The sequence below is a fragment of the Desmodus rotundus genome, chromosome 7 (assembly GCF_022682495.2).
Source record: "Desmodus rotundus isolate HL8 chromosome 7, HLdesRot8A.1, whole genome shotgun sequence".
NCBI classification, from domain to species: Eukaryota; Metazoa; Chordata; class Mammalia; order Chiroptera; family Phyllostomidae; genus Desmodus; species Desmodus rotundus.
Window position 1 is genome coordinate 106,422,990 of NC_071393.1, and position 16,850 is coordinate 106,439,839.

Below are 16,850 nucleotides of genomic sequence, written 5' to 3' on the forward strand. Positions count from 1 at the left end.
TTTACCCTTAGAGCGGAAGAAGGGAGACTCCCTGCATTTTTTGCCTCACAGGTCAGGTGTTGTCAAGGTGTTCATTCATCTCGTAGTGGAGATGTGCCTAGGATCAGGTCTGCACTCGATTGCTGCAACCACTCGTGTGACAAGTAATTCAGCTATTGAACCTCCAGGGGAGACAAAATCCTTGAGTACCGTACAGACACAAGGACAGAAACAAGGTCAAAAGTTGAAGCTTAGAAGACAGAGAGAAAAGCAATCTTTTCAAGTCTAGACAGCATATTAACAGCAAGGGCTTCATGTGTTGCACTCTGTTTATAGGAGGTTTTTGCTGACAGCACGGAACCTGAGCCCCTTTTTCTCCCCATTGGCAAATTCCCATCTGCAGTGTCATTAGAGGCCACCTCTTCCCATGAGCCCTTGGAGGACTCGCCTTCAGAACCTGTAGCGGGCATCTTCAGGGCAGGGGGAAACAGGAAGGGGAAATTAACTCAAGGGTTCCTATTTTGAGGGCTAAGGGTGAATCCATCACGGCAGTGTGGTAGCAGCTCGCAGGTGTATTTTAGTCCTCCCAAGGCTTTTTTCTAGAAATTTTATGGCAGTAAGTGAGAGAATAGGCAGATCATCAAACATTTTTATATGTATTTTCTTTTCCTAAGGGAAGCAGTTTGAGAAGTAGTTTTTCTTTTAGTTTCAATCATTTTTCAAAAAAATAATAAAATGACTTTGGTTAGAGTATGGGCCGTAGCTGGTGGGAGTGTAAATTCATTTCACCTTTCTGGAAAGCAATTTGGCAATAGGTAATAAAAAGCCATCAACACAGGTATATCCTTGACCCAGAAATTCCACTGCTAGGAATTTATGTTATGGGAATAGTAGCATATTTATAACTGCGAATGTTCCTCACAGAAATATTAATAATAGTCCCCCAGATGAAATCATCTAAACCCTCTGAAATAGAGGATAAGTTAAATAGAATACAATGGGAATGCCAAGCAGCCACTGAAAACCTTCCTTAGAGAAGTTTTAATACCAGTGTGATGTAGGCAGTGCCTAAGATCACAGACACCAGAGGTCTTGGATTTCATCTGCTGCATTTGAAGGGTGATACCAACTTCACAGAGGTATTAGAAGGTAAAGAGGAGAAAACTGAGAGTGTGATGAAAATGATGACATTGTTGGGTAAAAAAATCATTTTTCAAAATAGAATGTCAAGTATAGTCACCATGTTTAATTTATTTACCACGTATGCACATCTTTACCATGTGTGTACACACACACATTACATGTATATATGCATTGCACAGACATGGGCACATCACACATATAAATAAACACTGCATGTATACATATAACCATTACATGCATAATTGAACATGTAATGGACATGCATGCATATGCTGTACATAGAAAAAAGACTGGAAGGATGTACACAAAATGTTAAAAGTAACTAGCTTTGGGGAATGAAATAAAAGAAGTTAATTTTCCTATTTTTCAAATTTTAAAATTCTATATACTATATTCTATAGAATATATATATTATATATATATAAAATATATATGGTTTTTGTTAGCAGAAAACCTCATAACATGAGAGATAAAGTCCACCATTTGAAGCCCAATATTTAAAATAATGCTAATCCATTTTCTATGAAGAGCAAGAATCCTCATATGGGTGGGTAACCTGTACGGGACAGTAGGGCTCTGCACCCTGGGCAGAGTCTGCGGGAAGGACGGAGCACTCGGAGCACTCTGGAGGCTCCCAGCTGCCGGAACTGAGTTCTGCCACAGTCAACGAGACCAACGCGCTGGAATGTGCCTGCCATTGTTCACCTGAGGCACCTGAACGAATGAGCAAATTTCTCAGAATTTGTGTGTTGGGCTCTGGTTACATAGCTGTATGTGTAAATAGCTATTTTACCCCGTTCTGAATTGGAAGGAGTCTGTTTGATTAAAACAGTTTATATAACCGAAATCTGAGCCTGAAGGAAGGATTTGGCCAGGACTGTGGATTGCTTTGGAGGGTGGGTTGGAAAGGAAACTTCCAGAGGGAGAGGCTCTTATTTTGAGGCAGTGAATTAGAACAAATTGTTCCCTACACTCCACCGAACCACATTCACACACGGTGGGATCTAGCCCATCCCTGAAAGTGGGTTCTACTCCTTATTCTGCAAGAGAACAGAACAGTTTCTCTCCGAAGACCAAACAAGGTTAGCACATGCGCACAGGAGCCACATCTAATAGTCATTCCCTGGCCAGCGCCCATTGGCATTCCAAACCCCTTCTGTTTTTTAAGCTCCAATACATTTTCATAAAGGTTTTGGGGGGCAGGATTTTATTTTTGCAAGAGTGGGTGTGTTTGTTGTCTTTTTTTCTCTTTGAAACTATTTCATTTGTTCCCCCTTTTTCCTTCCTGAATTTTAATGGGCCTGAAAGTGGGAGTCTGCCAGAATTTGAACATTCTCTCAAAAGCCAGCGCAGGGTACATTTTCTAGGCCTTTCTCCCACACCTCCTCTGCTTGGGCCAGGGAGGCTGTGCGGTGCCAACCAAGGCCTTGTGCGGTCAGTGCACATGCTTCCTGTTTCGTCGTTCACCCATCTGGATGCTACGTAGACTCAGCTCTTGTCTTTTAGACTCTGTTATTTCAGTCTTTGGTCTCAATGTCACTTAATCAGGAAAAGTCTAAGTCCTCAGCAGGGAGAATAAAGTCATAACTTTCCTCTTAGATTTATATTAAATCCTCTACAATTCCCTGAACAAGTGGCCCGACTCTCCCTCTGTTTTTCCATCTGTAAAGGGAAAAATTAGGAAGTGTGTTCAGTTCTCAAACGCAGTCATCCCCAAAAGCCATTGGGAAACGACATATGTTGTGTCTCATTGTCTCAAAAGGTATACAGAAAGTATCAGGTAATTCAAATTGCATCTATCTTAGCCAAATCAAATGTGTATCAGTCTGTGAAACAGAAGTGTGTAATCACAAATGTACACATTTCCATGGAGGTATGTGCAAACTCAGACTGCTGCCACACCTACAACAGTTTTCAGTGGGGTCCCCCTCACTTCCAGTCACTTCCCTGTCCCTGCCTCCACTAAAAGACCCCTTTCTAATTCAGAATCCCACCTCCATTAATACTTTGTCCAAATTTCATACCAAAGGGACTACAATCTTGTTAAAATAGTTTTCCCAAAGGTATGCATCACTAATATGATTAATCCTGTTGAAGAGAGTTGCTCATTTCTTCTGTTTCAGGATTTTCTCTATTTTAAGATCCACCAGCAATTTTATTTATGAATAGCTTTTAGGGAGAGGAAGGAAAAACTACTACATGGATTACATACATTAATAGGGAGATCCATTCCAAGTTCAAGGGAGGAAAATGCAGGGTGGCTCTGAGATACCTGCAAAGATGGTATTTGTTCACTGTGCTTAAGTAGGAGTGCAGACTCAAGTGGATTGCTTGGATGAGATCCCTCTACTTCCGGTCAGCTGGGCAAGTAACAGCCTCTCTGTCTCAAGTTTCTTCAACCATAAAATGGGGATAATAGTATATATTATACAAGGTTACTGTAAGGACTAAAGTATTCAATACCTGTAAAGTGTACAAATATTAGTGTAATGGCTAATTCAGATGAATCTTTATTTTTCTTATTCCAAATAAATCCGATGAAATATAGAAAACCTCTCCTGAGATAAAACACAAAATCTGTGCAGACATGCAAAATTTACATACAGGCTCAGGGGCTTTCAAGGCTCTGTGAAGGCCGCTCACATTCCTGGTCTACTTGGTGAAGTCCAGGGGGAGACACTTCAGGTGGCATACTGTATCGGCTCAGAGCCGATTATTCAGTTGCTTCCAGTCTATTTCCAGACATTTTCCCCTTTGCAGAAGAACTAAGAATTGGCAACATGGTACCCCAATTTTTAAAAATGTCCCCTTTCGCATAACTTAGGAGAAGAGTAACAACAGCAACAAAAATTAAACAGTGAGATGACATGTTTCCAAATATTTAAGAAATTGATACTTTACTAAAAGGGTCTAAATAACCACTCTTAGAGGAATGGTGGAGTATGGTAGGAAGATCCCAGAACTTGCTCCTGGGAGCTGGATTTTAATCCCTCACCAGCCTTAAAAACTATAAACGGTGACATCTCTGCTCCAAGGTCTCCCCCACCGACATCAGTTTTGAACACCTGGAGCCTGGTGCATTTTCCTTAATGGCCATAGAATCCAGATTTTAGCAAGTGATGCTTATCTTTATGCCATACATGTTTATTTTTTTTAAAGACCACAAGGAACTACACCAAAATATTGATACTTACTATGCCTAGGATGAAGTTATAGATTATTTTAAGTCTCTTTGTATTTTTCTGAACTTTCTATTATTTGTTTTGCAATAAGCAAGCATTGTTTAAATAATTAATTCAACAATTAGACAGTTGTCTGTATGCTAGGTACTCTGCCAGGCATCCATTCTCTCCTAATGTCTATGGGCTAGAAGGGGACAAGACATTGAGTAAGCAATTATACTAATAATTAATTGCTTCTAATGACAGGAGACTCAGTAGAAAAGTCTTGGGGACTATGAAGTCAAGAGGGATTTAACCCAAGTTAGGGTCTGGTAAGGCTTCCCTGAAGAAATAATACTAAAGCTGAAATCTGAAGGAGGTAGGGGGGAGAAAAGAAAAAGGAAAATACTCCGTGTATATAGATTAGCATGTGCAAAGACCCCGAGGCACTGTGAATTCAAGAAGCTGAAAGTAGGCCAGATTGGCTGTAGTTTGGGGGAAGGAGGAAATCCAGATAAGGCTCAGAGCAAGCATGGTCTTATAGATTATGTTAATAGTATTTGCATTTGATTTTTTTAGGTATAAATTTTTTTAGTTACACTTGACATACAAAATTATATTAGCTGCAGATGTACAACATAGTGATTAGACATTTACATAACTTATGAAGTGACCACTCCAATAGGTCTAGTGCCCACCTGACCCTGCACATAGTTATTACAATATTACTGACTGTATTCTGTGTGCTATACTTTACATCCCCGCGATGATTTTTTATACATGACAATTTGTACTTCTTAACGCCTTCGCCGTTTTCACCCCTCCACTCACCCCCTCTCTTCTGGCAATCATCAGTTTGTTCTCAGTGTCTATGAGCTTTTTTGGTTTTGTTCTTCTGTTTATTTTGTTTTTCAGATTCCACTTGTAAGTAAACTCATATGGTATTTGTCTTTCTCTGTCTCACTTATTTCACTGAGTGTAATACCTTCTAGGTCTGTCAGTGTTGTCACAATGGTGAGATTTCATTCTTTTTTATTGCTGAGTAATATTCCATTGTACATATGCCATATCTTCTTTAGCCACTTGTCTATTGATGGACACTTAGGTTGCTTTTATTTCTTGGCTATTGTAAATAAGACTGCAGTGAACATAGGGATGCATGTATCTTTTCAAATTAGTGCCCTGGATTTCTTCAGATAAATGTCCAGAAGTAAAATTGCTGGGTCACATAGCTCCATTTTTAATTTTTTGAGGAACATCCACATTGCTTTCCATAGTGGTTGTTTGCATTTTATTTTAATATGAATAGGAAGCTGGGATTTTAAGCAGGGTAGTAACACATAGCAACTTCCATGTTCAAAAATTTTTTTAAAAGAGAAAACAAAACTATTTCAAATCATTTGTTATCTATAGTTTAGGAGTTCTTGGATTCAGATTTTAAAGGTCAGTTTAGTAGACTCATCTTATATATTAAAATATTGGGTAAAAGGTTTTTTTTATAGTAAGTAGTTGTTCTGGAAACGTTAGTCTCCTCTGCACAGGGAGTCTGGGATGGTGAGGGGGGCCCTGCACTGTGGGCCGTTTCTCCCTGTGTCAGTTTGGGCCCTGGTGCATGCTGGGAAAGACGGGAGCATGCGGAACAAGGCTGAGCAGCAAGAGACTGTTTTCTCCCATGCACCCCTGAGAGCTGAGGCATGAGACCACCACATGACCACTCTGTCATGCAGCTTCATGTGCCATGGACATGCGAAACAATTCAATTCCCAGACCAGCTGCGGTCAAAACACAGCTGGACAAACGACAATATCTAGAACCTGACAAATTGTAAGGGTGTTTTTCAGCTCAAGAGTGCAGAGCTAGGTCACTGTCATGCCAATTAACTATAGTTCAAGTTCAGGTGATGATCTCAGGGACCTCTATAAATATACATCCTGGACCATGCATTAGTAATACTAACACACCAATAGGATGTTTACATTTGGTGCAGCACTTTTGAATTTATTTGTTCTAAAAAAAAAAAAGTTTTTTAGACTTACCATACTCTATCATCCCAGGAAATCACTGTATCAGAAGCAATTAGCCACTTGGCTCCTTAGTAACAGATGAGATGTTTCCAGCAAATGCTCCTCTCCAGAGTCCCTAAATCCAGTGGGCATGTCCTGACCTCCAATTTTGAATGGCAGAGAGATCTGCCAAAACACACTCCTGCTCCTGGAGTAACTCAGAGGTTTAGGGGGCTCTGGAGCCATGGTAACAGGCATCTGGTAGTCAACCCTTTCCTGTAATGAGGAGTTATTAAATATTCACGTCAGGAACTGGGGCTTTTGTCGACCTTCAACTGGTCTTCCAACCTGTTACCTATTATGCCTCACACTTTATATCCCCCCGAATACAACAAGAAGAAACTTGCGAGTATTCTATAAAACCTGCCATTGACATCAGGGTGGGTCTTTGAGGCTTATGGTTATCCTAATAAAACCAAGGAATGTGTAACAGGCTGTAGCCAGCAGACCACCAACTTCTTTATTGTTTAAGCACAAAGGAAAACCTCTGGTAAACCTACTGTACCTGAGGCACAGCGTGTGACTGTTTCTTAACCCTTGAAGACTCTGTTAGGCGCCCTACTGAAGAGAACACCTGTATGTTTCTTATGAGTCTACTAAGTTACACACTTAGACAAGAAATACCTATTGATGGAGCAGTTATGAATTACAGATTGGACTTACAAATCAATTCAGGTTTTTTTAAACATAAATTCAAACCAGATCTGTGAGGCCAGGTTTTTCTCAAACAGCATAAGCATGAGGCAGAGGAAGCGCCCTGCAGATGGGCAGTCAGGCAGTCCTAGATTAAGTGGGAAAGGGGCCTTCTATGACCCCCAAATCCTCTTCCTTTCTCCATGGCTACTGCCATGCTCAGGGGCACAGTGTCCTTCCCCTACCAGAGCAATTACAAATGCAGGAAAGAGCTCCTATCAGCAAGGGAATGGGAGGAAACTCTCAAGAATTAACTAAGAATTAAATGAGGAAGCTAATGGAAAGATGTGGGCGGGCAAAGTGAATTCATGAGGGATGGGGGAGCACCCAGTCACTATCACCAGCTGGGTGCTGTTCCCACTCCAATGCCAAGGGGCCAGGAGTGGAGGAGCCCGTATGAGAATCCAACAGGGGCTTCAGCAGAGGAGTGTGGCGATGCTGCCTGCAGTGGCCAGCCTCCTGGGGCACAGAATGGTCCCTGGAAGGGCAGATAACCCATCTGCAGGGGCACATAGAAGATAGCCAACACAGGATCTGATGGCAGAGTGTTCGATCTCTTACCTTGCTCAATTGTTTTTAGCATCTAAAACCTAATAAATAGAAAAGAAAAGTTAGGTTCATGAAGGTATTTTATTTTTAACACTTGCACTAAAGCAGGAGTGCCCAACCTTTTGGCATCTCTGGGACACACTAGAAGAAGAAGAGTTGTCTTGGGCCACACATTAAATACATTGCAATACATAATCACAAAAAATATCATAATGTTTTCAGTAAATTTACGAGTTTGTGTTGGGCCTCATTCATGGCCATCCTGGGCTGCATGTAGGCTGTGGGCTGCAGGTTGGACACCCCGGCCAGGGTTTTCCAGCGTCAGTGCAGGTGGAGGAGTTTCTGTCTGGGTTTTCAGAATCACACCCAGTAGCGGGTGGCTTCTAGGCTTGGAGATGCTCCCTAGTGTGAGGGAAAGATCCTAGGTGAGACCCGATGCACGTGGTGCACTCGGCCCTCTGCCCTCCCAAAGTGCCCTCATCCACTGGACAAGTGGGGGGCGCACTGCACTGTATTCACATGTAAAAGAATTTTCCCACTTAGCTTGTTTACGAGTCATGAATCCGTGCCCCTCATCTCGGTCCTTAACTTTCGGCAAAGCCTTCTCAATTTTCCAGCTCTGGTCTTGCTTCCTCCAAGCCGTGATCCCCCACGTAACCTTCAGAATATTCTATCTAAAAAAAATTCCTGCTTAAAACCCTGCGATGACTCCCCCTTACCTACAGCAAGGAGTCCAAGCCCAAGACCGACTCTTCCACAGCCTCATCTCTTTCAATTCTCCTCCTTGCCCTTTAGTTACCAGCCACAGTGGTTACTTCTGCTCATCTCATTCAGAACACATGAGATCCTTCTCTGGGCCCTCCGCCCCCATTGAACGTGTGCCTGCCTCCTACTCGTTATTTTGAGAAGCAGCTCAGAGTAAGAACCCCAGGCTGAGGCGCAGAGATGCTGCGACCCTGGCCCTCCTCCAGCACGGCACCCGCAGATCACATTGGTGTGTCCATCTCCCCAAGGGCTCGGGGAGCACCATGAGGGTGGGGCCTCAGGAACTCCTCCTCCCAGGGCAGTACCAGACAGGAGTCGCCATTAGAAAATATTTGATAAACTAAAAAATGACGACTTGCTGAAAAGAAAGTGTTTCCCCACAGCAAAGTTCCCTTGTGCTTTAGATGTATTGTTTTTTAACTTTGTAGCAACAAACCTATGTAAGTAATTATCATTGCTAGGTCTCTCTGTATGTTCTAGGTACACTTCAGCCCCTTAAAAATTAATGTAAATAAAAAGCCAAATAATTTTGAAAGCTGACTGATTAAAGGATGTTTTGGTAATATTATTGGACAGAACAGGAAAAATAAGCCACAGAGCATCCGACTTAAGAAGGTTTTAAAATACCCTCCAGGAAGAGAAGTAAAGTTACACAGTTACCTGAAGACAATAGTATAGTAATTCCCCCCTTAGCTGCGATTTCATTTCCTGAGGTTTCAGTTACCAGTGGTCAACCGTAGTCTGAAAACCTTGCATGGAAAATTCCAGAAATAATTCAGAAGTGTTAAGTTGCATGCGGTTCGGAGCACCTTGCTCACCTCCTCACGTGGGCGCTGTATCATCTCACACCGCCCACAGAAGAAGAGTGAGCACAGGGCAATGACACAGAGCATATAACTTTTATTACAGTATGTTGTTATAATTGTTCTGTCTTATTATGTCATTGTCATTAATTTCTTACTGTGCTTAATTTGTAAATTAAACTTTATCATGAGTATGTATGCATAGGAAAAAACAGAGTATGATAGAGTTTGGTACTACCTGTGGTTACTGGCACCCACTGGGGGCCTTGGAACATATTCCCTGCAGATAAGGGGGGGCTACCATAGGGATCATTTGAAAGTGCCAGCCCAGCATTGACAGGCTGGCCCCACGTCCCCAGGGGCCATATTTTCCTATAATTCTAACATGGCTTTCAGATACCGCTGCTTCACCAACTACTTAGTGGAGACGCACAGGCAGTGCCATTTCCCAGTTGTGTGGCCACAGGACTACCTCGTAAAGTGTGGGTCTAGACACGGGAGTGCCAAAGGAAGTGGGTCAAACATACTTCAGTTCTCGTGAGCCGTGCCCTCTGACAACATTACTTCCCACCTAAAATCAGTATTCCATGGGTGTCTCTGTCTTCCTGGTGTTCTCTAGCGCTCCGGAGTGGAGAGTCGGACACACCTAGCATGCAACGTTGCCCATTCGGCTGGAGCCCCCCACCTGGAGGCACCAGAAATCTTGTCCTTTGACATCAACATGTTACCTCAACCATCAGAATAATCTGGAGTTGGCTTAAAAAAAAAACCACAAAACTATTTCCTGCAAATCAAAAAAGTTGTCAGCCAGAAAAAGGATGCTAATGACAGGGAGACCACAGCATATAAACAAGGCAGAGATACAGGCTGGCACCACTTGACCTGTAGGAGGCACCAAGGGAGGGCTGTTCTGCTTGGCTTAGACCTCTCAGCCTGCATGCTGGCTTAGCAACCCCCCCGTGCCACTGGCACCATCTGGGGGTCTCAACTAGAAAAGCCCATCTGGTCAAAAGGGGCAAGACAGCCCTCAGAAATTCCAACTCTTCTCTTTTTTTTTGTCCTCACCTGAGGTCATGCTTATTGATTTTAAAGAGAGAGGAAAGGAGGGAGCGAGAGAGGGAGAGAAACATGGATGACTTGCCTCTCATATAAACCCTGACGTGAGACGGAATCCATAACCTAGGCATGTGTCCTGAGCAGGAATCGAAACTGCAACTTTCAGTTTATGAGACAACAAACTGAGCCACACTGGCCAGGGCAGAAATTCCAACTCTTTTTACAAGTATCCAATTACTGGATCAAAACTGACATCAAATTATCCAGTAAAGCCACACCCCCTCAACACACCACCACCATTGCAACACAATACATGTATTTTCTTTCATTTTTGCAGAATGTAAAATTGGAACTAATCTAATTCAATGTCTCAATTTATATGAGCAATAGGCACTTGGAAACCCCAGCACTGTAAGCAGTGTATTTTATTGTGTGGGGGTGGTTTGGTATAATTCTCGATAAACCACTTTTAAAACCACCTTCCCTGCTTATGTCTCCCACTGAAGAGGCATTAGCAGTGACTACAGCCTCGTCTACCTGTTGCTTCTCCTCCGACAGTTCCTGCTCAGACACAGGGCCCTTCTCCAGAAGCTGACGCTCCCGTCAGGATGCGGAGGGAGCGCTCATCCACCTGCACACAAGCTCCAGAGGTAAGAAAGCATCCGTTCTGTCATTTTGAAGGTAAAATGTTGACACAGTGGTGAAGACTGTGATAAAAGGTGTCAAGGGTGCCATTCGATGTAACCGTCACTATACTTGATATTTACCCAAATAAGTTGAAAACTTACATCCACACAAAAACCTGCACACAGATGTTTATAGCAGCTTTGTTCAAAATTGCCAGAATTTAGAAGCAATTAAGATGTCCTTCAGTAGGTAAATGGATAGATAGATAAGCTATGGCACATCTAGACAATGGAATATAATTCAGCATAGTTCAGCACTAAAAGGAAATGGGCTGTCAAGTCATGAGAAGACACGAGGGAACCTTAAATGCATATTGCTAAGTGAAAAAAGCCAGTCTGAAAAGGTTACATACTATATGATTTCAACTAGATGACATTCCAGAAAAGGCAAAACTATGAAAATAATAAAAATAAATCAGTGTTTGCCAGTGGGTCATGAGGAAGGAAGGAGGGATGAATAGGTGGAGCACAGAGGATTTCTAGGGCAGTGGAACTCTTCCGTATGACACTACGGTGGTGGCCCGGGACATCGAGCGTCTGTCTGCACCCAGACATCCAGCACCCAGAGTGAACCCTAATGTGAGGGAAGGGCTTCCGCTGAGAATGAGGTGTGAAGTGGGTCCAGCAACTGTAGCAAATGATTCTCCGGTGGGAGATGTAGGTAGTGGGGGTGGCTGTGTGAATGCAAGGCAGAGGTATGTGGACTCCGTCCTTTCTGCTCGATTTTGCTGGGAACCTAAAACTGGTCTTTAAAAAATAACATCTATTTAAAATAAAGTCTGGCATATTAAAAAGAAAAAGATATGGAGGAAGCAGAATAAAAATGAGTCTTTTAAATATTTAATTTAAATTTCAGTTTTGGCCACAGAGAAGCTTTGAGCAGTCAGAAGGGTGCTTTGTTTGTGATGGGTCTTTTTGATGCAGTCCCAGCCTCAAGGGACAATTGCCCTCAGTATCAGAACCCCACTCTTACCTTCCCCTGTGTCAGACCCTGGCTGCGTGTCAAGCTGTCACCTACTTGGTCTGTGCCTGCAGCCTCAGGAGAAGGCCCTGGAGTGTGGGTGGTAGGAAGACCACGCCTTTCCCTGGCACCCCTTACACACGCACTCACAGACTGTGAACTCGCTATGAGTTCCCGAAGGAGGAAGCTGCTGTAGCTAAAGACTGACTTCCACCCAAGACTGGACAATCACTGAGGGCACACTGGGCAGGACCACTGTGGCTCCACGGAGGTCTGAGCCTTCCCGCCCAAGGCCTGGCTGAGCACTGATGAAACATCTGCCTGAGGATGGCCTGCACACGTGAGAAATGCAGCTCAAATCCCTTCCCCTATTTACCCAGCTTAGTAGTGATACCCAGAAAAGACACAGTAGATAAGGTTTAACAGCAAGAGTGGAACCAAGTAATGATTTTGCAATACGAACTGACCAAAGTATCCAATAAATTGAGAACAAGTAGACTTGAAGCCTACTTACTGTTCACAACAGATTCATTATTAACATATCCACTTCCTCAATATCACAATCCCACCTTCAAAACCATGGGTTCTTTTCTCCTGAGTCTCTCTGGGCTGTTGTTGTCTTTGCCTATATTTCTCATTCTACTGTCTCAGAATAAAGCCCCGGGTACAGAATAGCCAAGCAAAGGAGCCTTTAAAAAGTATGGTGGGCAAGAGTGACCCCTGCTGGATGAACAAGGACAAACCAGCAGGGCACTGGCCTAAAGGAAAAAAAACTTTTTAAAGTAGTGCTTCTGGGAAATGAGGAAAAAAAAAAGGTTTGTTTTTAATCGTATTTTTTTTAGCTTTATTGGATGCAAAACAAATCCATCAGACTTATTCTTTTTTAAGTTTCTAGAAACAAACTTTGTTGAGTGTTTGAGACTTCTATAGCATGCTGATACTTAAGTGATTTTTAAAGAGCTCTGTAAGCAGTTTAACTACCTAATAGCTGAACTGTTTCTTTTCTCCCTAATTGCATGCCTGTGTTCCAAGTTAGCTGTGCACAGGCAGGAATGTATCTGCCTGGTGATCAGGAATAATTCTGATAAACTTGAAAGCATATGGTGGACTTCAAGACTGCGTTTTCAGCACTGCCTGAGGAAAAGGGATGTGCTCCAGACAGATCAGTGGGGTCAAGAACACTCAAAGAAAATTTGACACCTCTTGCCACACTTTTTCTCCTGGTCACAGTGGAATTTGGATATTTTCAGAACCCTTAGTTCCTTAATGTGGAGTGTGAGTGCTTTTTTGAAGAGTTGAGTTTCTTTGCACATGGCACGTGTCCTGATGCACTAAAATAGCCCTGCTTCGCAACGTCCTCTCTACACTGTTTCAGGGGCATGGTGAAGACAGAGTTTCGTGTTTAATTCAATGCTTCTCACGTCAAAATGCCTAATCACCAATGGTTTCTAATCTGACTCTGTCCTTCCTAGTTAGGCAACTTTGGGCAAGTTTCTAAGCTTCCTTAGCCTCAGTTTCCTCCTCTGTAAACTGCAGCTGCTTTATATTGCCCACTTTAAGGGTGAGATAAGGTATGCTAAGTGTGTAGATGGCAGCTGGCCTAGAGGAAATGCTCAGTGAATACACGGTATAATTATTGAAAGTGAGCTAAACCTATTCACAGCTTCCTTCCTCCCTTCCTCCCTCCCTCCCTCTCTCCCTCCTTCCTTCTCTTCTTCCTTCCTTTATGACATGCAAAACTCTATGCTAGACATGGAGGAGCATAAGAAGCTGAAAAAGATGCCTTTCCTCAGGCAGCTTTCAGTGTCTCTGATGTTTAATCACTTGGATATAGGTTAGTGATGCTAAAACCTGTTTGCTAACACCCCAGAATAACCCCAGTTAGCTTCAGGTGAAAATGTTCAATCTTAGAGGTGAAGATGTAGAAAATAATGATATTTTTGAAAAACATGCTGAAAGAGCCCTGACCGGTGTGGCTCAGTTGGTTGGGTGTTGTCCTGTAAAGCAAAAGGCCACTGATTTGATTCCCAGTCAGGGCACATGCCTGGGTTGCAGGTTTGGTCCCTGGTTGGGGTGTGTATGAGAGGCAACTGATCGATGTTTCTCTCTCACACCCATGTTTCTCTCCCTCTCTTTCTCCCTCCAATCCCCTCTCTCTAAAAATAAATAAATAAAATCTTTAAAAAATACATACCAAAAGATTGGCAATCATATATGTCAGTTTTTGAGAGGGAAATCATTGATGGTAGGCAAGCCTTTAATTTGGAACAAGAATACAAATGACTCAATCTGAAGGTTTCTGTGTTCTCTCCCCTGAAGGACTAGGTGGGAAACCTTCAGGGGATTTCCGACCACTTTTCTAGGGGCAGTCTGGTCTTTGTGGCATAGACAGGCACCCCCGACTCATCAAGGCAACGCCAATTCCTCCTTCACCAACTCTGTACCTGTAAGGTAGCAGAAAATATGCTGATATGCAGGGGCTAAGACCCATCCCCTGCCCAGGAGACAGGCATGCTCTATCGTGGGAGGAGGAGGAGGCTTCAGAGTTCTTTTGCCTCTTGAGATTTGCTCTGTTCCTTCTTCACTAGAGTCCCACGCACTCTCAGATGGCCCATCCAGACCTGTGGCAGCCATTCTCACTGCACTGACCAGGTTAAAGCTAGAGTTGAGGGCCCAGTGCAAAATCAGTTCCCTTCAAGCCAGTTTAGCCAACTGGTTTAGTCAAATCAAGTTCTCAACATTGTCCTTTAACCTCTTGGCAGGAGGAAGGGAGCATCTTTTTCTTCAGTAAGCAGGTTGTGGACCTCGTGAGCACCTAGCAGCAAAGAGGTTAATTGAAAGGGTTTGGGTTGTTACTTATCTGCCACATAAATACGCAAGTGGTCCTGGCCTTCACATGTGGCCATATCACAGCAGGAATTACACGATGAACTTGACACTCCCGGGAGAGGTCTTGGAAGTTGGGAATCCATTCTTTTGAAGTTTGCCATGCGCTTCAGTCTGTTCTTTGGGCCAAATCCTAATAATCACACCTGTCTTCTTTATGAGAGTGTGATTGTACATGAAGCAATTTTTGCCTTTTCTCCCCAAAGGAGAGATTATTGTCTTAAAAATAAAAGATTGTCTTATAAGAGACAAGTTCAAATGCAGATGAAAATAATAATACTACTTAGCATTTCTACCCACCTTTCATCTATACAGCTCAAAGTACTTGGCAACATTAATTAATTCTCAAAACACCCTTGTGAGGTAAGTTGGGGTATTATGTTTATAATGATATATAAATACTGGCTGGTTCATGAAAGCAGCCACTTAAAAGGGACAATTCTACAGGATCAATTTCAAAAACAAGCTTCTTACCTGGTGTAGACTTAATACTTTGAGTAACATATTTGGGAGAGCCAAATTTACTAATAATATGCTATCCTAGGATAGGCATATCCACCCTTTCAAAACTGTTTCTTTAGTGTTTTTGACAGTATTATCTATTTTGAAGAATTTTTTCATGCTAAAAAAAATACTAATTGTGGCTTTTTCAATCTACGTGATATCAGTTTCTATAGATGAAAGAATTCCAAAGTGTCCTAGCACATAAAGTTTAATGGTGAGAATTGAGGATCCTATTTCAAGTGCATGTGAACTTGAAGGGCGTCTGATGATTTCAGGGTCTTGTAATGTTTTCTGTCATCAACTTAAATTTTGAATGTATCACAAACCATAACTCCCTGACTCGTCAGAATGGGTACCAGCCAGAATTTCTAGGTGACGGACATCGACAGCTGGTAAAGTCTAACCAGGGGTGAATTAAATTGGTTCCCCTGCCCCACTTTCCTGCCCACAGGAGGTTCACACTGCATGTTTCATACCAAAAGGTGGTCTATTTTTATTTTGCATCCTTTCCGCCCTCTGTCGCCTTTAGCACATGCATAGCATTCCATTTCCCAGCTGCTAACCTGGGTCCCATCAGTTGCTAATCAGAGTTGATTTGGGGCGTGTCTCCCTGGGCGAAGCTCACCATATGCACGCCAGGTTCTATCATTATTTTAGTTCCTTCTTCACCCGCTCTTCCTGATGACAATGTTCGTCCCTGTGAAGTCTGACTGGCTTTTTGATCCTGGAAAGATAATGCTTTAAGTTAGTAGACATGATACTTTTTTCTGTGTCTTTAAACTCACTTCACATCAAGAACTAAGTTGCATCCAGGAAGCACTCAGTAAACAATAATTCAGGGTTTTCTTTGTTCTGTTGAAATGGAGACACGTCCCCAGACGTCGACTGGGTGGAGCCTTTGTTTAGAGTCTTGGTTGGGTTAATCCTCTACACTAAAATTTTATATATGTTGCTCTGAATTTTCTGTTTATTGATCCTCATTAGAGAATTGTTCCATGAACCCCTGTAAGAAATCGTATGTACCACTTAACTGTGTGATATCGATCCACTAAGCCTATCTGCTTGCCTCTGTTGATGGCTTCACTTAGCAGCCTCAAGAGAGAAAACCTGGTTTTGGTCTCATAACTTCGGTTGAGCTGATGGTCTCCAATCTCCGAAGTGGGATAAACCAGATTCCTTCACTGTGTTTATCTTGGCCCGCCATGTCTCTTTATGGAGAAAATGGTCCAAATAAAGTGCTTCCTCTGTGTATTTTGACAGGAAGCACTATTAATATGCTTTCCTTTTGTTATGTGCCTTGCTTTTTCTTTTTCCCAGTGTTGTTTAAATATTTTCAGTACACTGACATATTTATTAATCCACAACTCTGCATGGGGCATAAAATGATTGGGTCCTCTGTAAAGCCCTCTTAGAAAAGGTGGTTTCTCCAGTGAGAGTTAGTAATATTACCACTATTCATGTAAAAAACACTGAGACAATCTCTTAAAAATGGAACACATTTATCTAAAACAGCTGGTAAAGAAAGCACGCAGGCCCAGCCAGAGGCGGCGAGGCCAGAGGTCAGGGTTAACACCGATCTCGGTGGAACTTTGAAGCTGACA

General features: G+C 42.6%; 1 protein-coding gene across 1 annotated transcript in view; it reads left to right on the forward strand.

Moving 5' to 3' along the window:
• The first annotated feature begins 10,805 nt into the window (after nucleotides 1-10,805).
• The window catches only part of PRKCH (protein kinase C eta), a 256,636-nt gene continuing 250,591 nt past the window's right edge, over nucleotides 10,806-16,850 (forward strand). Inside the window, exon 1 of the mRNA XM_053927481.2 lies at nucleotides 10,806-10,862. Within this exon, the coding sequence (XP_053783456.1) occupies nucleotides 10,821-10,862 (42 nt within the window). The 5' untranslated portion in view covers nucleotides 10,806-10,820. The remainder of the gene's footprint in view (nucleotides 10,863-16,850) is intronic.